The sequence below is a fragment of the Mus caroli genome, unplaced genomic scaffold (genome assembly GCF_978045245.1).
Source record: "Mus caroli unplaced genomic scaffold, Mus_caroli_1 scaffold_7, whole genome shotgun sequence".
Lineage (NCBI taxonomy): Eukaryota > Metazoa > Chordata > Mammalia > Rodentia > Muridae > Mus > Mus caroli.
In genome coordinates, this window is record NW_028227262.1 from 34,564,052 (window position 1) to 34,589,505 (window position 25,454).

A 25,454-nucleotide genomic window follows, 5' to 3' on the forward strand; every position below is an offset into this window, starting at 1 on the left:
AGAGTCACAAATGCTTTTTTTACCTACTCTGTGCCCACATTCATCTTCTTCCCCAAGAAAGCATTCCTGAGCCACTGTAGGTACAGGAAGGGAGTGAGGGATTAAATGTCTGACCGCCCAAGAAAAACTGTTTCTCATCAACTCAGTTCAGCAGGTCCTTGCATACACGGGCATCACACAGTCACTGGTCCTCTCAGTCAGTCAGGTCATTGGCTGGTGCATCCATCTGACTTCCTTTGTGAACAAAGCCATGACTGCTCTCAGCACCCCTGACCTACATGGAATTGACCTTGTTCACTGTCTACAAGGCAGAAGGAAAGAGTAGAAAGGCTGTCTTATAGTTACCTGGTTCTGTGTACATAACCATACCCTAAAGTCACTATCAAAAGTACAGTATAGGGGGACTGGAGAGGTGGCTCAGCTATTAAGAGCACTGGCTGCTCTTCTAAAGGTCCAGAGTTCAAGTCCCAGCAACCACATGGTGGCTCACAACCACCCGTAATGAGATCTGATACCCTCTTCTGGGGTATCTGAAGACAGCTACAGTGTACTTACATATAATAAATAAACCTGGAAAAAAACAGCCCTGTGAATCCTCATCCTGAGTGCACTGAGAGTAGGTGCCTAATAAACTCTATACAGCTAGAGCAACCACTGTGTCCCACCAGCATCAGCACCAGCACAGAAGGATCACCTGAGCTGTGACATTACAGTGCCTCTGACAACTGACAGGAACTTTCCAGTTCACTGTTAATCTTCAGCACCACTCTTGTGTGGTGCCTCACTGACTAAAACGTCATTGTGTGTGGCACACAATTGTTCTCTAAGTGGGCACGGGTTAACCATGGTGAGATGATGGTGCTGAAACAGGGCCATGTAATAAGGACCCCAAGAGAATGGAGCAGGTCCCATCCACCACAGCATGAATGCTCCAATGATCTGCAGGTGACATCGTGAGGGGGACGCCTACACCATGACACTTGTGACTTGGCCACTCAGCTGTCAGCTCCCTAGAAAACAGCATGACTTACCCTTACTGCCTCCCTGGCATTTCCTTATCATGGTTCTACTGCATCCACAGAGCTGGCCCAGAATTCACCCTATCCTGACTCGTGCACTCATGGTGACACCCAGTGTCCTCCTTCCCTGTACTATACACTTCTGAGGTTCTGCACGTGTTAAACTCCCCTTGACAGAAGAGGAAACTGAGTCTGGGCTGATAACACTGCTGGAAGTGAAAAGGCATGACTCCTGACACCTGTTTACTGCTTGGAGACTTGTCACCTCCAACAACGCTAACATCTTGTGGGTGCAGAGCAAAAGCTCCCCATGATTTTGGTCTTGGTTTAGCATAATGTCTGTCTCCACTGGGGGGGGGGGAAGCCTTTCTAGTTGTTCTGTGTCCACCTTGCAGGACAATGGTGCCATGTGCCCCCAGGATATCCACCAATCCATACAGGTTTGGGATTCCACACAGTGCCAGGTGTCAGGGAAGGACTGGAAAGAGTTAACAGTGCCTTCTCCCCCCACCTCCATCCCCCAACCCTGGACTCCAGGCCCCACTTGAGCTCCTGCAGGCTTTCTCTAGAGCTGGCTGAGCCTGCAGAACAGCCCCCCCCCCAGCAATCACTTGGACTTTGGGGGGCCTTTGTGCTTTAATAAAGACGGTATTACTGAGTGGCAAAGTTTCCTCCCTTCCAAGTCCCTTCGCTGCTGCCAGAGCCCTGCTAAAGGTGAAGCACAGCCATTCAGCACCAGAGAAAGGGCTGAATTGGATGCTGGACTCTTTTGACTTAATGTCACGATTTACCCTTTCTCCCAAACTGCAGCAGTGCGAGCAGCACCCAGAACTGCGGAGTGGCTTCTGTACCCTTGTACCCCCATGGGGGCCGCTGGCTGGGACCTTCATATGGCAGCTGCTGGGGTGCTCTGCATGCCTCTCATGATTGCTCCAGTTTCCTCTCTGAAAGCAGACATCATCCGCCACTAGGGCAGTCAGTCCCACCACCAAGGCTGCTTGAGGGCTGGGAGGCAGGGCTGCCCAGGTCTCCTGAGCCTGTCCTCTGCTCTTTTACACGTCTGTCTCTTTAACTTCCCTGTTCCTTTCTCTCTTCCTTCATGCTTCACTAAACCCATTAGACACTTCACAGGGTGCTCCTGATGCATAGATCGCCATGTGGGACTCCCATCTATGCTTCAGTGGTGGGAGGGAAGGAGGGAGGGAGGGCAGAGTCTCCTGCGCCCCTGAGCCGTCTCCATTTAAATCTCCATGTACAAAGTGTGCACCTGTGGACCTACTCCTTCCAGACCCTCATGGACTGGGAAACTGTCTTCTGATTTACACAGTGGTGTTGCCTTCCTTGTGGGCTGGTGTGTGGACAGAAGGGGTTAAGAGTGAGCGTGAGCGCAGGAGGCACTGCTCAGTCATTTGCCTCACTACTTCTAACATCCAGACCAGACACAGTCTGTTTGGGAGTCCTTGTGTCCCCTCCAGCTCCTCTCCTGGTGGCTGAATGGGGCGAAGGGAAAGAAAACAAACTCAATTCAAGGCTGTTTGCAGCTGTTTCTGGGTGAGGGTGTCTGTCTGTCTGTGTGTGTGTGTGTGTGGCTTTTTTTTCTCCTAACTTTGTCCCCCCTGCCTTGGTGTCCTGGGGCTTTGAAAAGAATAACAACAGAGCCACAGAGCAGTGAAAAGACAGGATTCTTCTTCAAATCCCAGCTAATCCTGCAGCTTCCTCTGAAGGGGCAGCGGGGGAGGTGGGAAAGGACCAAGGTTGTTTTCTTAGGTCCTCCCCTCCCAACCACTGCTCTTGGAGACCAGGAAGCAAGGGGGAAAAATCCATAAATCACTCACGGTGAAGGAAAGAAGGAACAGGGAAAGACGGGATGCCAGCTGAAGAGGAGTCATGGGGCAGCCTGAGCTAGATGGGACAGCTGCCGGCTGAAAACTCCATGTCCAAGCTAGAAGCTGGGCTACTCACCCCTGCTCAAAAGGTGGAAGACAGCAGGCACTCAGTGTCTATGTGGGAAAGGATGCCACCCCAAAAGGGGTTGTGGGTGGAGGCTCTGTCTGACCCACACCTCTGCCATTGCCTTCCTGGTTATCTACAAACAGCAACGCATTCAGACTTTCCTACAACAAACCCTTAACAACAGACAGAAAGTCTGTTGTTACAACATGTGGCTTGACCCTCGCCTGTCTGTCCATGCTCTCTCTCTGGGGAGCCTCTTCAGCAACCTTCTACTAGACCCTGGCAGCCCTTGAACAGCATTTCTGTTATTTATTTATTTATTTATTTCACTCTGTAGGAAAGGAAAGGTTCCACAGTCTGTGCCACTTGCCACTGAAAACAGCCCCACTTGGTGTGTAGTGCAAGACCAGCACTCACTGGGTGGGTGAAGGTGTGGACAGAAGGATCGGGCTCCCTAGAAAATGAGTGTTGGGCTCAGATAGGAGCTCTGTAGTAGAGTAGTTTTTCTACCATGCTTAAGGCTCTGGGCTGCAACCCCAGCACTGCCAAAACAACAAACTAAACTTCAAACACACAAAAGTTAACATCTGAATATGGAAAATACTGTATGAGCAACCAGAACAAGCAATGTGTGTTTCTGAGTGCCTATGTGTGCACATGTATGTGTATATGTGTGATTGTACCTATTTATGTGTATGTATTATGTCTGTGCATTTGCATACATATTTATGTACATGTATATGTATGTACATGCCTATGCATGAGTATGCGTGCATGCACATGCATGTATTTATGATTGTGTGTATCTATGCGTATACATATGGATATGTGTGCATATATGAACATGTATATATAGGTATCTATATATATGCACATATGTGCATAGGTATGTGTATGTTTATGTGTATGTATATATATATGCATATATGTTGGTTTATGTGTATGTACATATGTATATATATATCTATGTGTGTATGTACATGGATTCGTATGTGCACACCTGCATATATGTGTTTGTGTGCATGTATGTTTATGTGAGTTTGAGTATATATGCATATTTAGGAATTATATGTTTTTTTCATGTGTGTGTGCATGCATGAAGGATTTTTTTTACAGATAATCACTGATGCTTCTTAGCAGTTGAAATAGCCCATGCATTAGATGACATCAGTTTTGAGTCACTTCTTATTAAAAAGGAAATGTTTTACATAGCCAGTTTAGAAGGTTGAATTTCAGATTGCTTGTGATTTCAGATTTTTTTCAAAGTTGGGTTATTTGTACAAACCTATTTGGGATATTTATACATATGTTCCCATGAAGATAGCTTGGATATGGGACCGAGATGAAACCCTAAATTCAGCTATGCTCTTCATCTGAAATGCGCATCCTGAAGGTAGTTTTATATATCTCAGTAAATTTGCGCACAAAAGAGAATTGGACAACATGGAATTTCTTCAAGTGTCCTATCAGTCATATCAAGTGTCCTATCAGAGACCCCAGAAAGCTTTGGATTTGGGGATATTTTGAATTTTGGGTTTTTAGGTAAGGGAATGAATGTTTGACCTACAAGTGAAGTCTTGTGGGCTTCTCAGCCTCTCGCAGTTTCTCAGTCCCGCCATTTGTGGCAACACTGGGGTGAACAGGTGCAGCTTAAAGATATAGGCAGTGGGTCAGGTCTGCCGAAGACACAGTTGGCCAACTGCTGGTGTCAATGAAGGCCATGCAAAGTCAGCACGGGAGCATGCAGACAAAAAGTCTTGGAATACACAGAGCTACAAGCAAAAGATCGGCAAGGACAGCACCAGCTCACAGGAAGTGTTCTAATCAGATGGGAAACATGAACCCTACGAATTTACTTGCAATTTGTGCTTCATGGAACACACAACACTTGTATTTGTCTACACAGAAAAGCTTTTGTCTGTACAAAGGTTGTCAGCACTGAAATTTATAGTGGAGAAAGTGGGGGAAACCCTCGAAGATATGGTCACAGGGGAAAAATTCCTAAACAGAACAGCAATGGCCTGTGCTGTAAGATCAAGAATCAAGAAATGGGACCTTATAAAGTTGCAAAGCTTCTGCAGGGCAAAAGATATTGTCAATAAGACAAAAAGGCCACCAACAGGTTGGGAAAGAATTTTTTACCAATCCTAAATCTGATAGGGGACTAATATCCAACATATACAAAGAGCTCAAGAAGCTGAACTCCAGAAATTCAAATAACCCCATTAAACATGGGTACAGAGATAAACAAAGAATTCTCAACTGAGGAATACTGAAGGGCCGAGAAGCACTTGAAAAAATGTTCAACATCCTTAATCATCAGGGAAATGCAAATCAAAACAACCCTGAGATTCCACCTCACACCAGTCAGAATGGCTAAGATCAAAAATTCAGGTGACAGCAGATGCTGGCGAGGATGTGGAGAAAGAGGAACACTCCTCCATTGTTGGTGGGATTGCAAGTTTGTATAACCACTCTGGAAATCAGTCTGGCGGTTCCTCAGAAAACTGGACATAGTACTACCGGTAGATCCAGCAATACCTCTCCTGGGCATATACCCAGAAGATGTTCCAACTGGTAATAAGGACACATGCTCCACTATGTTCATAGCAGCCCTATTTATAATAGCCAGAAGCTGGAAAGAACCCAGATGTCCCTCAACAGAGGAATGAATACAGAAAATGTGGTATATTTACACAATGGAGTACTACTCAGCTATTAAAAACAATGAATTTATGAAATTCTTGGGCAAATGGATGTATATGGAGGATATCATCCTGAGTGAGGTAACTCAATCACAGTAGAACTCACATGATATGTACTCACTGATAAGTGGATATTAGCCCAGAAACCTAGAATACCCAAGATACAATTTCCAAAACACAAGAAAATCAAGAAGGAAGACCAACGTGTAGATACTTCATTCCTTCCTAGAATAGAGAATAAAATATCCACGGAAGGAGTTGCAGAGACAAAGTTTGGAGCTAATACGAAAGGATGGACCATCCAGAGACTGCCCCACCCGGGGGTTCATCCCACAATCAGCCACCAAACACAGACACTATTGCATATGCCAGGAAGATTTTGCTGACAGAACCCTGATATAGCTGTCTCCTGTGAGGCTTTGCCAGTGCCTGGCAAATACAGAAGTGGATGCTCACAGTCATCTATAGGATGGAACACAGGGCCCCCAATGGAGGGGCTAGAGAAAGTACCCAAGGAGCTGAAGGGGTCTGCAACCCTATAGGTGGAACAACATTATGAACTAATCAGTAACACACCCCCCACCCAGAGCTCGTCTCTCTAGCTGCATATTTAGCAGAAGATGGCCAATCAGCCATCAGTGGGAAGAGAGGCCCCTTGGTCTTGCAAACTTTATATGCCCCAGTACAGGGGAACACTAGGGCCAAGAAGTGAGAGTGAGTGGGTACGGGAACAGGGCAAGGGGAGGGTATAGGGGACTTTTGGGTTAGCATTTGAAATGTAAATGAAGAAAATATATAATAAAAAACAAACAAACAAACAAAAAAAGAGGTTGTCAGCAGACTTGGTCATTAACTGGACAAGAGATTAGCGGAATCCATCAATATGATTTAGTGATCTTGTGTCCCTAGGACCAAGATAGGAAGCCAAGGGCAGAGGCAGCCATGATGAATTTAGTAGATGTATATAAAACATGGATACAAGAAAATCACAGGCTCTCACAGCCATTGCAGTACATTGAGCTCCATAGAGACAGCGCCAGGGCAATTGAGAGCTGAATGGGCACTAGTCGACTCTGTGCCTCACAGAGGAAAATCTACTAAACATGGGCAAAGGAAATCCTAAGAAGCTGTGAGGCAAAATGTCCTCATATGCGTTCTTTGTGCCAACCTGCCGGGAGGAGCACAAGAAGAAGCACCCAGATGCTTCTGTCAACTTCTCAGAGTTCTCCAAGAAGTCCTCAGAAAGGTGGAAGACCACGTCTGCTAAAGAAAAGGGGAAATTTGAAGATATGGCAAAGGCTGACAAGGCTCGTTATGAAAGAGAAATGAAAACCTACATCCCCCCCCTCAAAGGGGAGACCAAAAGAAGTTCAAGGGCCCCAATATACCCAAGAGGTCTCCTTTGGCCTTCTTCTTGTTCTGTTCTGAGTACTGCCCCCAAATCAAAGGCAAGCATCCTAGCTTATCTATTGATGATGTTGCAAAGAACCTAGGAGAGATGTGGAACAACACTGCAGCAGATGACAAGCAGCCCTATGAGAAGAAGGCTGCCAAGCTGAAGGAGAAGTACGAAAAGGATATTGCTGCCTACAGAGCTAAAGGAAAACCTGATGCAGTGAAAAAGGGGGTGGTCAAGGCTGAAAAGAGCAAGAAAAGGAAGGAAGAGGAAGAGGAGGAAGATGAAGAAGATGAGGAAGAGGAGAGGGGAAGAAGACGAAGACAAAGATGATGATGATGATGAGTAAGTTGGTTCCAATGCAGTTTTTTTTTCTTATCTATAAAGCATTTAGCCACCCTGTACACACTCACTCCCTTTGAAGAAAAAAATTGAAATGTAAGGCTGCGTAAGATTTGTTTTTAAACTGTACAGTATCTTTTATTGTATAGTTAACATACTACTGAATATGTCTTTAGATAACCCTGTCCTGGTGGTATTTTCAATAGCCATTAACCTTGTCTTGTCTGGGGTTTGTAAATTGGCATGGAAATTTAAAGCAGGTTCTTGTTGGTGCACAGCACAAATTAGTTATACATGGGACAGTAGTTTGGGCTTTTTTGTTTGTTTGTTTGTTTGTTTGTTTGTTTTTGTTGTTGTTGTTTTCCTTTTGGTTTTTTGTTTGTTTGTTTTCATCTTCAGTTGTCTCTGACGCAGCTTATATGAAGATAATTATTGTTCTGTTAACTGAATACCACTCTATAGTTGAAAAATAATGCAGCTGTTTTGTTTACATTCTGAATGCTTCTAAGTAAATATAATTTTTTTATTAAAAAAGAAAAGAAAAGGAAAGGAAAGGAACGAAAAGAAAGAAAAGAAAAGAAAAGAAAAGAAAAGAAAAGAAAAGAAAAGAAAAGAAAAGAAAAGAAAAGAAAAGAAAAGAAAAGAAAAGAAAAGAAAATCACAAAGTTGCCTCAATGATTAGGGTCCCTGTTAGTCCTCCACAGTGATACCTTATCACCTGGGAGATTACAAGTCCTCATTCAGCCTTGTTCACTCAGGACCTACAATATTATTAACAAACATTTGAGTTTCTTTTTAATCCACAGGAAACTGCAGAAGCTTCCACGGTGTCTAGATCAGTGGCTCTCAAGATCTCTTTCGGGGGTCAAATATCAGATATCCTGGATATCAGTTATTTACATTAAGATTCATAACAGTAGCAAAACTACAGTTATAAAGCAGCAGCAAAAGTCCTTTTGTGGTTGGGGGTCACCACAACATGAGGAAGGTTGAGAACCACTGGTCTAGAGAAGAAATGGCATCCAACCCCCGTGGTAGGAAAATAAAGTGAGAGTGAGCAACCCTTGTGTGATCAGAACTACAACCAAGGTCTTGCCTTTGAATCCACACACTGCTCCTCACTGAGGGCACAGAACAGGTGCAGACATGATTTTGAATGCCACACGTGTATCTGTCCAATGAACGGCCTTGGGCCAACTGTATGATCTTCTGTGACTTGTAAGAGAGTTTTACCTTAAAAAGCAAAGATGCCCCCAGGGTCAAATGCACTGAATTCTATCATTCTATAGACCCTAGAAGTTCTCAGCCTCTGATCTGCTCATCTGTTCATTACTGATTTGCAAATGAGCTTCCGAGAGCTCAATTGCAGCTGCTCACTGTGTGCTCACTCACACAGGCTGCAGGGCTTACCTATGCTTGAGGGCTGCACACTGCATATTTACTGAGGCCCACACTGTCCACTGTCTTCACTGGCACAGGGTAGGATCTGTGCTCTACACCAGGTTTATGAAGCAATGGATGTGTGGCAGAGCACTTTCCTGTATCCCTTTCCCCTGGAGAAGCATCTTTTGAGGCTGGGGCTTCTCATAGGACCCTAGAAGATACTGAGCATTGGCCTCTGTGTTGTCAGATGCCTTCTGAGGGAGATGCCAATGGTAGAAGATGGAGATGCCTTAGTGGAGATGCCACTGAGGCTCATAGTGGTCATTTGGGGGCATGTCCCTGCCGGACAGTGCTATAGGGACTTCATCTGTGGTACATCCCAGCTTCCCCTAGGATCTGTATGTTGGTCATCCATTCCCAAATCCATTGATTATGAGACCAGGTCAACAGTGCCTGCCTCCCTGACCATGGAAAGAACTGAGTAAATTATGCTGAAATCAGGAGCACTTTTCACCTTGGAGATAGAGGACACCAGGGGCTTTTCTTATATTAATGAATGTGTCAGCTAGAACATGTCAGACACTGAGCTCCAATTCTGGGAAGCATGCTGGATGTTCAGGAAGGAGATGAAGAGGAGATGCTAGCCCATCCAAACCTGGACAGTCCAGGGAAGGTGGCTTCATCCTTCCTTGAGGAATGCCATGCAAATAGCTCTGGTCTTCATTCTGGGATCAGAGGTAACCACTGCCCACACAGGACATCTCAGATAACTCAACATGCTGTTTTCAGATGTTTTGAACAGGATCCAAAAGACTTCTGGATTCCAGACTCATCTCCAAGATGCAGTGGGGGGAAAAAAGACTGAGAAGCTAACCCATGCCACACACCATGCCCCCAAACCAAGTGTACCTCCATCTACTGTTGGTGTAACCTTGGAACCCCACTATTCATAAAAAAAAGCCCATTAGCTGGCCTGATATACTTTCTCTGTAACACTGGACAAGTCCACCTTCTGTCTCCATACCTCAATTTCTTCATACATAAAGTCAGGGTGGTATGAACTTAACAACTTAAGGGGTTTTAGTTTTGACAAAATAGCTCTCATCCTTCATGTCACTGTGGCACTGGGGACACAGGGAACATCTTATGGAAGCTAGCCTGCAAGAGTATGGTCCATCAGCTCACCATATCCAGCATCACTACTGCCTTGAAAAGCACTTGTTCAGACATATGCAGCATCCCCTGAATACATCCTCCCCTGAACTCTCCTTAACTTCTTCCTAATTAGGTCATAAGAAATCCACTGCTGTCCTCAGGATACTGCAGGTGACTCGACTCTGCCCTTATGCAGAACATGGGCTGTGCAGTCACCAGCACTTAGATTTCAGCCCCATCTATTGCTTAGATGCTCAATCTGCTGCCTCTGCAAACAGGGCTAAGACCTCCAAGGCCTGGGTGGAATATCCACCAGCAGTGCTTCACCATGAACTCTGGTTATGATTGTAGCTGTGGTTGTTGCTTCTACCAACAATATGACAAAGGGGACAAAGGAATGTGTGCCCTTTGTGATGCTACAATCGTCTACTTGTTAGTCAAGTGCATGCCAATGGGTGTGGTGACATACATCTGTAATCCCAACACTCAGAAGGTGGAGGCAGAGGAAGAATGTGGAACCATGAAAGGCAAACTGTTTTCTGCTTGAGCTAGATTTAAACCCTGGAGACCCAGCAAGTGTTCCTGCAAGGCACAGAAGGTGTTTGCCACGCCCCCAGATACCAGGCTCCTGAAATGAGGCCTCAGCTCTCCATAATTCTGTAGCCAGTAGAATGTAGGGAAATGTCCCAAGCCCCTAGTATTCTGTTTGGACTTCACCCCCTCAGTTACCTGGCAATAACCAGGTAGGCTTGGCCTACAAAGGGGCTGCTTGCCCCCTCCTCCCTCTCTTACTCTTGCCTCTTTCTCTCTTGCCCTCTTCTTCCCTGTCTCTCCACATTCCCTTCTCTTCTCTCTCCATGGGATCATGGCCAGCCTCTATTTCTCTACTCTCTCCCTCCCTCTGCCTTTCTCTGCCTCTACTACCTTCTTAGCTCCCCCCTTCCAGAACAGACACTCTTCCCTGCAAAAGGTATTTAACCTCAGGCCTGCCCTGAGAAAGTGGGGGTAAGGTTTCACTAGTCACAACTCTCTGCCATGACAATAAATGCCTTAAAACCATGGACTGTCTCTTCTCATCAGGATCCGCCGTGCTGGAGCAGTGGAGCAGGTCTTCCTCTAAAGAGTTGTGTGTCTAATCTCACCCAGGAGGCCTTGTCTGCATTCTCAGCCAGTCTCCACACCAAGCCACAAGACAAGGACTCTCCTCCCCGTGGGACCCAGCAGAGCTCTCTCCTCCCCCCACCCCACCACTGCTTTCAGCTCATCCAGCAACATCTGGCAGAGTGAGAACCTGCTGACCCTGGCCTCCATGAGGCAGGGGACCCACAGGCCTGCCTCCGGCACTGTGGGGATCTCAGACTGTGCCTCCCCACCCCCGGAGCAGGGTCCTGCAGCTTCACACAGCCCGACACCCGCCCAGTGGTGTGGGGTGCGCACAGTCAAACTTCCTGCATCCACCTCCACGAGCAGTGACAGGACATGCAACACCATTTTAACCCACAGAAGAAGAGTAAAACAAGAATTAAAGAGAGGTAGAGTGCAGAGTTCTGAGGTGAGGCAGAGGCAGTCACAAGACTCCTATGACTGGGTTGTAGGTACTGATGTAGGCACAGCATTCAAGAGGCAGTACTCTGGGATGTACTAGCTCAACATTGCCCTTCCCCTCTGGGTTCCTGAGGCATTTCCACCGACCTACTGAGAAGGGTGACCTTTCCCCATTTTTAGAAACCTACTGAGGGCTGCTAAGATGGCTCAGCAAGGAAAATCACCTGCTGTCAAGACTGGCAACGTGATTTTGATCCCTGGGAACTTCATGGTTGAAGGAGAGAACCAACTCCGGTAAGCTATCCTTGGATGCCCTGGTCCTTCAACACATATATCAGATACATAAAGATGTAATAAAAATATGAAACCCACTGAATTATACTAGTCTACAGCAAGACTCAGAAAACATTTTTAATATTTTTTTTCTTTTTCCCGTCTCTTCCTGTTCTGCTTTTGTTTTCTCTAAATAGGGTCTTTTTATACAACCCAGGCAGACTTTGACCTCAGTCCCCCAGCCCAGCCTCCTGCACCCTGAGGGTTTAGGTATGAATCACACTCCCAGATCACAATCCACTCCTTAGATAATAGTTCATCCTTATAAAGGATTATTGAAAACCTCCATTCAGTACTGCTGTGAGCTCCCCAGCACTGTTCATTCAGCCTTAACATGCAAACTCACACCCTTGGCTCTCACCATACAGCCAGCTCCTGTATCTCATTCTATACGAGGGAAACAACCTCAGAGAAGTTAATCCCAGCATCCTAGAACATACCTGCTGAACAACAGGCTTGGGGATTGAGTCCTGATTTCAGATACTTTGGTTGTTCTTAAGATGAATTTTAAAATTTTGTGTGTGTGTGTGTGTGTGTGTGTGTGTGTGTGTGTGTGTGTGTGTGTGTGTGTGTAGGTACACATACATAAGCAGGGTGGCCTGTGGAAGCCAGAGGTATCAGATCCCCTAGAGCTGGAGTTACATGAGCCTGGGAGCCACACTCAACATGGGTTCTGAGAAGAATTCGGGTTCCCTAGAAGAACACCAAGCACTCTTAGCTGCTTAGCTAGTTCTGCAACCCCTGAGCCTGGCTCTTAACAATCCAGTTATCCTCTTCTTCAGCTAGAGGAGGCAGCAAGGAGGGCCACAGGGGAGAGCCAGGCAACAGCTTGAAGTATAGCAGTAATATAAGCATCATTCCTTATTTGCAGAAACAAAGGGATGCTATTGCTTTATGGCATCATAACCCACAGAAGGCAAAGGTCAGCAGATGACATAGATGGAGGGACACAAATGTCCTTGTTCTGCTTGCTTGGGTTCCCAAGCACTTCTGTGACAGCCTCTCTGTACACCATGCTTTACCCATGTTTTTCCAGCTTCCTTCCTTCTGACCCCCTTGCCTCTCATGCCCTGGCAATTTCTTCTCCCCATGCCCACCCCCAGCCTTGAGGGACCTCTGGGGAGTTGCTCATCCCTCTGTCCTTGGAAGCCTCATTTCTAGCCCTCTCCTCAGACAAGAACTTATAACATAGGTGACAGACAATGACCTGTGTCACCCACATTCATTAAGAGTGATGGAGTCAGAGAGACCCAGGTATAGGAATTTGATTTCCTATTTCACAAGAAATCAGAGTCGCAGACCGAAGACTAATGGCGTCAGGAGTAAGAGCAGCAGGGGACTGTGGAACCAGAACACCCGATTTCTAAACATTGCCAATGAATTAACTTTTCCTTTAATTCCTTTCTTTCCCTAAGCCACACGCAAGCAGGCTGGACATGCCCACAAAGGTCACATTTATATTCCTCTATCAATCTGGCAGCAGCACAGACAATGCTGTGCTCCCTAACCAACCCCACCCCCACCCCCGTGTACTTTCAAACTCCCTTGTGATTAGAAGAGGCTATGGCCCAGGTTCTGATCAATAGCCTGTGAGTGGAGGAGACACACACAGCTAAGAGTTGCCAGGCAGCTCAGAGTTGGACACTATCTCCTTTTCCTCTTCCACTGTGACCCTAAAGGTCACCTGGTACAGCTGGCACAATAGCGCTGTAAGACAGAAGGCATTGCTCCCCACTCCACACTGCGGGAGTGTGAGGCATAGGCACATCTAGGGTGGTTAGTGGGAAGGCCAGCATGGTCTGCCCTGGTATGTACCTGGAGTCAGGCTCGGTAGCATAAGAACTGTCATAGTCATAGCTGCTTAGCATATTTTAGTTTTCAATACATCTTATCCTAGCTTACCTTTGTGACTCTCGACTCACCCAGAAAGGTGGTATAAGACTTTATTTTACAGAGGAAAAAAAACCAAAGCAAAATAGCCCTGAAGGGAACGGTAGCTATGTGGAGGACCTCCCAGGTGGGCTTCTTGTCCATTGTTCTCCCCATCTCTCAACTTAAAGCTGGTGCTTCCAACATGGGCTTCCTGATGACCAATATATAGGTCACCTGTTATCTTTTGCAGAACCCATCCTTTGCTTATGGGCTAGCTTCTCAATGGTTAACGCCTTACCTTTCCAGTTGACTTAGTACCCTTCCATATGCAGAAGTAGCAGATGGTCCAGGCTGCCAGGAGACATAATGCCAGTTCCCAACGGAGGTTCCCAATGTGCTCAATGCCATCGGATATAGCCAAGACCCGGCGTCTGTGGAGAGAGGGTGGAGAGTCACTGGACTGAAGATGGCCATTGTGCTTCTACCAGAAGGAGCCAGGACAGTAGAGGGGCAAGGATAGGCTGCTCTCTAATGTCCCCACCCTCCAGCCTCTGTCATTCACCAACTGTGAGACCCTGGACTGAGCAGAGGGCCTCTGAGAAGCACAAGACCCAGCCTGTGTTTTTGTGGAACCACACTCTTGAAGAAAGTAAAAACCATGTGGCACAATCGCCTTAGGAGCCATCCTGGCAGATCTGATGTATTTGGGAAACTACACTGCTATGCAAATAGTCTGTGTCTTAGGAGAAGACCACACGTTGCAATCCTGTTCAACTCGGGGGTAACCACAGGACCATGGAACATGTGCCAAATCACAGAGTAGCTTCTAGAGCCAGCTGTCATGGCTCTCCAGCTCTCCATGGTTCCCTTTTCCCTCCCTTTGCTGTGATCATAGAAGAGTGTCATGGTGCAGTTTCTAGAAGCCCCGTTCCTAAGGCACTGCCCAAGACACAGTACAAGCAATACTAGAAGATAGTGGATTGCCTCACTCAGATTTCTGGAGCGTTTGTCACTGCAACATAACTCAGCCCATCCTTGCTGCCACAGGGAGCCCCTGGAAGCTTCCTGGGAGAAGGGATGCAAGATCTACACCATGAAGGGAAGCATAGAGATCGTTCTAGGCTAAGTGAAACCTCTAGAGGCAGAGTGTTGTGCATTTCAGGGACAGAGGCGCAGGGCACGGAGGGCAGACAGAATGGTGGGAGGAGAAGACAGAGGAAGGATCCATGCCAAGGAGGAGGAGAACCTATGCTAATGGGAAGAGGTGCCCATGCTAAGAGGACCCAGGCTATAGAGCATTGAGGATACCAGGTATGCTAGAAATGCCTCCGCCAGGGCCTTCTCCAAGAGCGCATCAATTCTTCAGAGCTGACACATGCCTGGCTCCCAGAGCCCACCCTGGGGTTGTGTTTCTTTAAAGTCAAACTTGCCACGCTCCATATTGTGTCCAACCGTGGCACTAGCACAAACCCCCTCCACACTTGCTCCACGAACCCCATTCTGGTTGCCAAGCCACCCCCACCAGACGGTGCCAGTCGCCTTCAGTGCTCTGAGAATGTCCCCAGAGAAAGGAACTCCCATCCCACCAAGCATGAAAGCCACCCTCAGTGTCTGTCTCCCTGGGAATCAGCTCGGGTCTGATTCTGCATTAATTACTCAATGACACCAATTAGCACTGGTCAGCAGGCTCCCTGTAGCCCCAGCCCCTGCTGGAGAAATCAGGCAGGCCCCCAAACAAAATCAGACTGTGGGCAGCCTCTGAGTTACTAGAAACCAACTTACGGCTAGAAGAAACAAGAGCAACTATACTCAGTACTCATCTCCTGGGGCCTACTATGTGCTAGGCACTCATTACCTTAGGTTCTGAGGATAGCAGGTCAGCTATATTCAACTAGGCTAAGCTAGACAGAAGAGAGGTGCACGTTAAGTGAAGAGAAAGGAGTCAGCTGGCCAGGCCCAACAATGACCATAGTTCTCTCTTGGAGAGCTTTAGCAGTCCTCAGCTTCAATTCATTGGAGGCACTCACACCTCACAAAGACATGATGAGTCTTTAAAGACCTTAAAGGAAGTCTAGTGTGGAAACCGAGACGCATCTTTGCCAAGAAGATCCCTAGGAGCACTGAGCCATGGATTTCTTACCAAACGAAACACTTGGACTCAACAGAAGAGACTTACAAATGCCACTCACTTGAGACATTTTTAACTTTGCCTTTTTCTTGACAGGAATTGGGGGATGAAGTCTCCTCTACCTTTCTCTCCTGGTCAGTTCCACTCACCCTTCAAGCTATGTCTTACCTATAGTTTCTTATAGGAAGCTTAATTTGGGCCCTCTGTAGCAGTCAGGACAGGTTGAGTTTTGCCGTAGTAACAAGCATCCCCACCCCCCACCCCCCGAGATCTCAAAGGTGGAAAGTAACAGCATTCTTTTCTTGCTCATGTATAAGGGATCTTTTGAAGAGTTACTACAGGGATAAAATTTTGCCTGAGAAATGTCACCACCTCCTAAATTGTACAGAGACTTTTAGGGTACCCACTGCCTCTCCTGTCCACATTTTAAGAACCCAGTAACAGATATACATCTATTGTCTTGTAATTGCTACTCCAAATGTCCCAAAGGATAGCCCATTGGTGGGCAAGGAGGAATGATCTAGACAAGATCTCGGGTCGCTGTGCATGGACGTGACATGGCATGGTCTGTATCCTTCTATTCTAGGTTTGGGACTACTCCTGACAAAACATACAGGTCACCTAGCTTGTGTGTTTGTGTGTGCGTGAGATCGGTGGACTTTTCTGTTAAACTGTGGATCTGAAGTCTAAAATACACAGGAACAGAGAGAAGAAGGAAGGAGCAGGCCTGCAAGGAGTGAGCTGGCTCCACTCTCTGGAAGCTGTGAGCCTCAGAGGCCTGAATAGCCAGCCCTGGCGCCCCCTCACTGAACCATCTCATTTCCCAATTGGGAAGCAGCACACAAAAAGCTGAAGCGGATGAACTGCTCTTTTGTTCCGTCAGACTCTATTTGAAAACATCTTCAAACTATTTTCCTTACATTGAACCAATGTTGACTGTCACTCAGAAGGTTCTGGAGAGAAGCTGGGCTCGGTGGATGGGGTTCTCAGCTCACTGGGGTATAGGGCTGTTTTGAAACCCACAGGGGCAGCTTTTGAGAGCATGGGGGCTGGGGCACTCCACAGCAGAGACTCAGGGAAGGCATAGCTCTTCCTGGGAAAAAGCTTTCTTAATGACACTCCCCCATAAAGCACTGGAACACAAGAGGCAGCTGAATGAGGAAGAGCTCTCTGCCAACATGCTGGCCGGCAAGGACCCAGGACCGGACCTCTGGACACTGTGCCCGGAGCGGACACACTCAGCACTCAGGACTAGCCAGAGCTTCTTGAGGAAGATGAATGTATGCAAGTCACGTTAGCTGAGCACTCTGTACTGGTATTGGAGTAGATTCAGAGAGCGCCTTTTAGCATATTTCTGGAGACTTAAATCAGCCTGGAGGGATAGGGCCAGGTGTCTCCAACCCTTGACACTATCAAACAGTTAGGCTCAAGGCCAGCTCTGTTTCCTGCCATCTGTTCCACCATGGCTGGGGAACATCACCTCTTTGGGTCTCATCTGTAAAAAGGAATTAATGGTACCTCTCTCCACAGGCTACCCAGGCACAAGAGCATCTAACCCATTCCAGGAGCCTTGAGGCAGGGACAAGGATGGGGAAACTGAGGTACGGCTGAGTTCAGGAACTTGGTAGAGTCACATCAGCAAGTGATGGAGCATAGGTAGAAATCTGGAAGCCTCCACACTAGTCACTGGATCTCCCAGAACCCCACCCCCCCCCCAGCTTTACTCATTACAGACTAGAGCTGTCTCACACACCCTGCACCGTGAGTAAAAGGAATACCAAGTGCTTATCACTACTTCATGAATTGCTATATTTAAGTGCTTACTGAGCACCCTCAGGATGGTGGCTGCTGTCGAAAGTTAGAGGTTCCATAAGAACTCGGGGCCCAGTGGAAAATGGAGATAAAGAAACTGCCCGTCATGGAGAGAAGAAAACAGCAAAGCCTCAAGGCACAGTAGGACACCATCGCTAGTGTCAACACCAGTATCAGAATATGGAGGTCATTGTGAGTACCGAAAGGTAGGAAGAAAGTTAGAAAAAAAGGCAGGGAGAGAGGCCTTTGGGGGCAGGAAGTGAACCCAGAGCAAAAGCTGGAGGCTGCCAATGGTCCCGTGGGGCACGTGTGCCCAGTGCTGAATCAGAGTTGCCGGCAAGGTGGAGTGTGAGCCTTGTGGAGGGTGGGACTGCATCCCACAAGGGTGGTGGAAGAGTCTGAAGAGAGGGGGTACCTCTGGAGACCCAGCTTCAGCTGTATCCGGAAGGATGGATTGTAAAGTCGGGGCATTGTGGGGTACCCCGTGCAGAAGATTTTGCTTTAGTTAGGTCAGTAAATGGAGAAGATTATGATCAAGGTAAGAAGTGCCAGTGGGGAGGGAGGGATGAGTTTGAAAGTGGCAGAGGCAGAAGGTGACTGCCTGAAAGAAGAGGGCCATGGACCCTCAGAGGCAGCCAGGTCCAGAGAAAGAGCAGGGAGGTTAGCAAGGCAAACGGGAAAGCAGTGGGTGGGCACTATGATTTAAGACAAGATGGCGTCCTAGTTTGCTTTCTAGTTCTGTGATAAAACACTATGATCAAAAGCAACTTGGAGAGGAAAGGGTTTATTTTATTTTAAGCTTACAGTCAACCGTAGAGGGAAGTCAGGGCAGGAACCTCGAGGCAGGAACTGAAGCAGAGGCCATGGAGGAGTGCTGCTTCTTAGCTTGCTCCTCAAGGCTTTCTTATACCACCTAGGACCACCCACCTTGGATGGCATCACTCACAATGAGCTGGGCCCTCCCACATTAACTGTCCATCAAGAAGATAGCCCACAGAAATTGCCTAGAGGCCAGCTGATGGGGTCATTTTCTCAAATGAGGATCCCTTTTCTCAGATAACTCCAGATTGTGTCACATTGACTAAAAGCTAAGCAGCTCAGGTGGCTCAAGATGGAACACTTGGTGACTTAAAATCCTGGAGCCCACTGGGTCTCTAGATCCAAAGCTTAGGAAACAGAGGCAGGGTGAAGAGTCATAACTAAACCCTGGTTCAGGGGCTTTCAGAGAGAGATGGAAAAGGGAGAATGTCTGCCAACTAGTCCAGGGCACAGAGAGGGAAACCCCCTGAAGGTGGAAAAGGCAGGGCAGAGAGGCAGGGAAGCATGGAAGAAGGGCACCTCCCCTACCCCCCAAGACAAACAAGAGGGGAAATGGGGGGCAAGTGACTGATCTGCCCACCACCAAGGTCTCACCTCCCTGTGCAGGGAGACCTGTGGGGAGCTGAAGGGAGGGGAGAGCTTAGCCAAGTGACTTTTTCAGGGAGCAAAATTCTTGCATCAGAGGAGTGAATGGGTTAAAGGGACACAGTGGATAAGAGCTGTCAGGGGAAAGTCCAAGAGGGAGGGCAGAGTTCCAGACTTAAGAGGACAACGACATGAGGGGAGGGATGGGAAGGACCTCTCCACAGAGAAAGGAGTGCCGGTAGAAAGCAAGCCTAGAGCACACAGTGTGCCTCCCTATTAGGAGACTGAGAGGGAACGAACAGAAGAAGCTGACAGTGGAGGGGGCTGTGACAGGCGCTAAGGGAAGGGTTATCCAGCTCACTCTATTTCATCTCATATCAAACTACCGTCAGGGAGTTATTTCCAGCATCCTCTATGTCCATGGGGCATTGATTCTTGACCCCGCTGATGCCAGGCCCTTCTATATAACATGGTGAAATATTTGCACCGAAACTGCTGTGTGGACTAAACCATCTTAGAAGTACTTATAACCCCACCCCCAGTGCTTGTCAAACGGCTAATCTGTTTGGGGACTAATGACCAGGAGAAAATCCAGGACATAAGCAAAAGAATTTTTTTTCCTGAGTATCTTCAGTCCGTGCTTGGTTGAATCTTGAGATTCAGAACCCAGACATGGAGTACTGGCTGTTCACTCATGAATGGTGAAACTGAGGCCCAGGCTGGTGAAGCAATTGTCCAAGGTGAGATTGTGGGATTGGAGTTAAATTCTTTGGCTGACACCAGATGCCTGGTAGAGACCTACCAAGGGGAAGTCTTGGGCTTCAAACCTCTGTCTCTGAGGGCCCAAGGGAAATATCCAAAATCTTCAACGCGTCCTCCCAGCCTTCCCTCTAGGGAAGCTACCTCTTGATCTGACCCTACTCTGGGCAGAGGCAACAACCTCCCAGAATGAGGTGGATCTGATCAGAGGTGGCAGAATTGGAGACCAGCACTGTCCCCCAACCCCACCCCGGCACACTTCCTCTGTCCCATCCTCCATCAGAACCTAGGAGAGGCCTTGCAAAGGCTAGCTCCCACCCTCCATCGGGACACCTCATCTTCATGTCGAGCACGGAGCCTGCAAACAGATCACCTTTCTTTAACCTGCCATGTGGGTTGGCAGGAACATGGAGATGGCCCTAAGCTGGCACAGAGGAGCTAAGCTATAAATAGCTGTGCTGGTCTCCCAAAGCAACCAACTCCAACAACAACAAAAAAGGCCCATCACCAAAACAAGTGTGCTTTCCTGGCCCCTCCAGGGGAGCCAGGGCCACCTCCGGGGATCTTCTGCCCAGATTCTACTTACAGTTTTCTGGGAATGAACTCAGCTCTTCAACTCTTCCCATACCTGGGGGGCTCCTAGAGTGTCTCCAGCTCAGAACCCCCAATCATGCTAGAATAGAGAATGAGGACCTCCCTTCATATAAATGCCTTGTCTTGGGGGCAGCCAGATCAGAAGTACGTCTTGTAGGTGTGAGTTTGAACCCCCAGAATCCAAGGAAGGTGCTCAATCAGAGAAGGAACTTGGTGGGAAATATCTGGGGCTACCTCTAGCTTTTTGTCTCTGTAGAAGCTTCGTGATAGCTAAACAGGTCTCTCATCAGTCTCCCGCTCATCTCCACTCTCTTATTTGCTCTTCAGGGAACCTCCTTCTCAATTCCCCCAAGCTGACAAAGTTTCACCCACCCTGCCTGCACATTCCAGTTCAGCCTGTACAGACCACGACTGTTCCCACAGCAGGGTCATCCATACACGGTGCAGACACCTCACTGTGTACCAGGATCTCTAAGGCTTAAGCAATGCAGGCTACTCTGTGGAGAGCAAATGCTTGAGGCATTGCAAGACATCCATCTCCATCCCAGACAGCAGCTCTGCCCCTGCAATGTGAGCACAGCCAGGAGCAATCTGCAAATGAGAGAGTGTGGCTCTCTTCCAATAAAACTTTATTTACAGAAACAAGGATTTGGCCAGTAATTTGCTGACCCCTGTGACTTCTTCCAGGCACCGAGTTCTCAGCCCACAGTGGAACTTCATTCAGGAAAACACTGCCCACTCCAGGCTTCCCTAGGAATTCTTTTAGAAGATCTGAAATAAACACCTCGATAGCTCTGTCTAACCTAACACTCCCTAACTGTCTTTACAGACATCCTTCAGGAAGATACGGACAGTAACAGCCACTTCCCAGCCACTAGGGTAGTTCCAATGCAAAAGGCAGAAACTAACAGTAACAGAAACAATAGTCTCACACATTGTAAAGATGTAGCATAGGTTGGGGAACAGCTTGATGCTTTTGTAAAGTTAGATACACGCACACGCACACACTAACAACTCGGCTGATAAAGTGGCTCAGCAGGGAAAAGCACTTGGCCTCTGTCCTGAGTTTAGTCTCTGGACCTTGTAATGTGGGGAGAGAACTGACTACTGAAAGCTGTTCTTTGACCTTTATACATACATGAGGTGATGCATGTGTGCGCATACACACACACTTACACTAATAGTAAGAACCAAAATTTAAGTTAAAAATGATCCACCTAGCAATTCCACTCCTGAATACATATTGCCCCAGAAGTAGCAAACACAGGTTCAACCCCAAACCCATACATTAATGTTCCCAACAGCATTTAGTCCTCACAGCCCCAAGGAGAAGCCACTCAAACATCTGTCAGCTATGGACACCAATAGGATGTGCAGTGTCCATATGACATAGATTCTATTACTTTAAAAAAAAAGGATGAAGTGTAGGGCGAGGATTCCCAATCCCAAACCCAACCTCTCCCAAAGCAGAAACCTTTTTGTGTGGCAATTTGACATCATAAGTAGAAAACGCCAGCTCACAGCAAACTCCAGATGCACGGGAAATACTATATAAAGTCATCTTCACTCTGTATGAGCTGTGTATGAAACATAAATGATTGTGTGCTTAAACTTGGTGTATGTCAAAGGCTAGGAAAGAATCCAAGGTCTGAAACACTTCTGGCCCTAAGCAGTGTAGACCAGGGACACCCCTCCTGCACTGACTCAAGCTCTCATTTTTGGGGATGACCCTTGAAACCATTACACAAAAGAAGACAATTACCAAAGACCCAGCTCCATCTATATACTCTGTCTAGATGAGGCAAGTCCACGGAGACAAAACCGATGAGAAGTGGCTTGGAGGTAGGAGGAGGCACACGTCAGACCATGGCAGTTAATTTGGGAGATGGGTCTAAACCTGTGTTGTGATGCTGCCCGCTGTAAGTTTATACAGGACTGTTGAGCTGTGTGCTAAAAATGGCCTCATCTTATAGGTAGGCTGTACCTCAATAAATCTACTAAACAGCTGTTCAGTTAGCATGTTTCTGCTTTCCAAGGTACACGTCATCCCCAACTTCAGTTACTGATGCTCTGCCATATTCTGTAAATATTAAATGGGAAATCTCAGAAATAAACAATTTCTAAGTCTTAAATAGTACATCATTCTGAGCGGCATGACAAAGCCTCTCACTGTGCTGTGACATCCTGTCCAAGACATGAGCAGCCCCTTGGACCAAAGTCTCCAGTCTATATGCTGCCTACCTTAGGAGCTTCCCTTAACTGACTTAACAAGAACCACAAAGCGCAAGAATGGGGATCTGGTGTCTTTGTCACGGTGGTGTTTTAGGATGTTACCGTTAGGTATTACTGTTAATCCTAAGGGACCACTGCAGTTCCACAGTGTGCGTGACGTGGACAGAAACCCACTTAGGCTTGCCATTTGTTTTTGCAATCATTGTTCAGAGCGAGTGGATGAGAATGTTGGCCTCAGACTCGTGTGTTTAAATACTTGGTCTCCAGTTGGTGGCACTATTTGGGGAAGTTTAGGAAATGTAGCCTCTTCGAAGAGATTACATCACTGGGAGTGGGCTTTGATGTTTTAGAAACCCACTCCACTCCCAGTATGCTTTCTGCTTCCTGCTTATGGCTCAAGAGGTAAGCTCCCAGCTTCTAGCTCTGGTCACCATGCCTCTTGCTGAAGACTCCTCCCCTCTGGAACCATAATCCCCAATGAACCCTTCCATCTATAAGCTGTCTTGCTCAGGAATATTTTATCACAGCAGTAGGATGGTAGCTAATTCATATGCCTACGATCACAACACTGATGCGTGGCACAGCCTGGCTTTGAGCTCTCGTCTCCCATACGCCAGTTCAATGCCTCTTCTCTCCCACCCTCTGCAGCTGTATGGTGTGACCAGAGGAGTGGGAGGAAGAAGACAGGGACAGTGAGTGTGCACATCCAAGACAGAATGGACACACAGCACCCAAAGTCTGCCCCTCTGTGGGAGGAGTGGACAGAGTTCCACAGGCCAGAGACAAGTATGCCCAGGAGAATCAGAGGGCTGCATCGCTACTGGTAACTCACTGAAGCTTCACAGTTCAATCTGTCCTCATGCATAGGACCTCAGGTTGTTTGCCTAGCACCAGCATCCTGCCTTCCCACCTCTTCAGTAGGACTTGGAGAGCTCAGAGACACTGTCTAAGCCACAGCCATCCCCACAGTTGCTCTGCACTAGTGTAAGCCTAGGGACACTCAGACCCTGTGACCCATTCATCCAGGGCAGCAGGGGTCTACATAGAGGCTGGCTGAAGAGTCACAGTTGTAGCAGCCAGACAGTAGTCAAGGGACACACAGGCAATGGCAGTGAAGAGTAGGGTCTGCCAGAGGCCACCGCTGTCCTGTTCCTTCATGCCTTTGTGGTCTAAACAGAAAGTGAGTGTGGGTGGGGGAGGGCTGCAGGAGCAGATGGACCAAGGGACCAGAGATCGAATCCTATGCACCCCTCACCTAATACCCACTACGGCTCAAAGTAAGGTTTAGAAGCCATGGACAACGGGCTGCACCTGATAAACCCACTGGCAGCCAGAAAAGCCCAGAGTGAAGAAGTGCTGGACACAGTACTGTGCATCCTGGAGCTGCAACACAGCCCACTGTGAGTACCGGTCATTTATCCCTGTGCCTGCAGGCTGACACAACCTGTAGCTTTGACAGGATCGATCATGTATCTTTAACCGAGGAATGAACCCCAGTCCCCAAATCAAAGCCCAGTTTGTGAGTGTTCACCATTTTCACACACTATGAAGCTGAATGTGGTAAGAGAAACAAACAGTCATGAAGCCAGATCTGGATGTTGTTCATCTGTCCACTCAGCAGGAAGATGGTAGATCACAGGGGAATAGAGGTGTGTGTGTGTGTGTGTGTGTGTGTGTGTGTGTGTGTGTGTGTACTTTTTCTAAAACAAGGTTCAAGCTGCTTTCTAAACGATCCTCCTAGAGTGAAGGACCAACCACAAAGGCCAGATGCCTTTGCTCAGTACAGATGCTGGAGCCTTCTGTGAGTTTTCTCAGCCTCTTTCCCCTTCCCTTTTCCTATCAGGAACATGTCCTATCTAGTGACAATCTTTTAGGGCTGTGCTGTGGGCTCAGGGCTGTTGGCAGAGGGCTGCTGTCGAGATTCTATGGGAGGCACGTGCCAGTGGATGCTGTACCTGAGATACAGAGGAAAGCTGACATTGTTTCAGGGGCAGGAGAGAAGAGTGAGCAGCCACAGGAGGATGCAAGTGGGGATGAGAGGCTGTGCTGAGCACAGCTCTGGCTCACCCTGAGAGAGGTACCTCAACAAGCCCCTTAACCTCGGACTTCCAAATTCCCTGTGACGTTCAGGGCAGACACTCAGCCTTGCAACCCATTGTCTGCACAGGTGGGCAGAAGGGACAAGCCTGTGCAGCTGTGTAATGGCAGGGTACACAGCAGGGAATATCCAAAAGTGACCCCCCCCTTTCCTCATTGCAGCCATCAGGATGCAAAAGGGGACATACGCACAGCTGGCTCCTTTCCTTTATATAATGTAGTGTGCCAGTTAAAATTGCCAGTACCTTCCTGGCTAATTTCAGATATGAGTATTTTTGTCTGAATGGTCATAAATGTCCAGCAAGAGTAGACCCTAACTATGAAGAATTTTACTAAGGCCAATTTCTATTGCTGTTCCACAAAAGCTGAGATAGCAGATACAAGTAATTAGCCCAAGGCAAACGCACCATGATTCTCTATGCTAGCCTCGCAGGGCCTGAGTCTCTGGCTCCCCACATGACATCCTGGCATTGAACAGCTTTTCACAACTGTCCATGAAAACAATGCCCGCCCTCAGTGGGGCTTTCAGTGAGGGGCTCAGACCATGTCAGAACACAGAGTGGTCCTTCCTGAGATGAGGCTCTGGGCCAGGAGACAACCATCGTGGGGATGGCTTAAAGCAGATAGCTTCATATGGTACACAAGAGCAAATAAGGTCTCCCTTGAGCCTTCTCTACTCCTCCAAAGCCACTGGCAGTGGAACGGAGGGCTGGCTCCACTTGGAG

At 47.6% G+C, this 25,454-nt stretch overlaps 1 protein-coding gene across 1 annotated transcript in view; it reads right to left on the reverse strand.

The window, feature by feature from the left end:
- Slc6a11 (solute carrier family 6 member 11) overlaps positions 1-25,454 on the reverse strand; it is a 119,689-nt gene that overhangs the window by 75,515 nt on the left and 18,720 nt on the right. Inside the window, exon 5 of the mRNA XM_021164756.3 lies at positions 14,002-14,134. Coding sequence (XP_021020415.1) covers positions 14,002-14,134 — 133 coding nt within the window. The remainder of the gene's footprint in view (positions 1-14,001; positions 14,135-25,454) is intronic.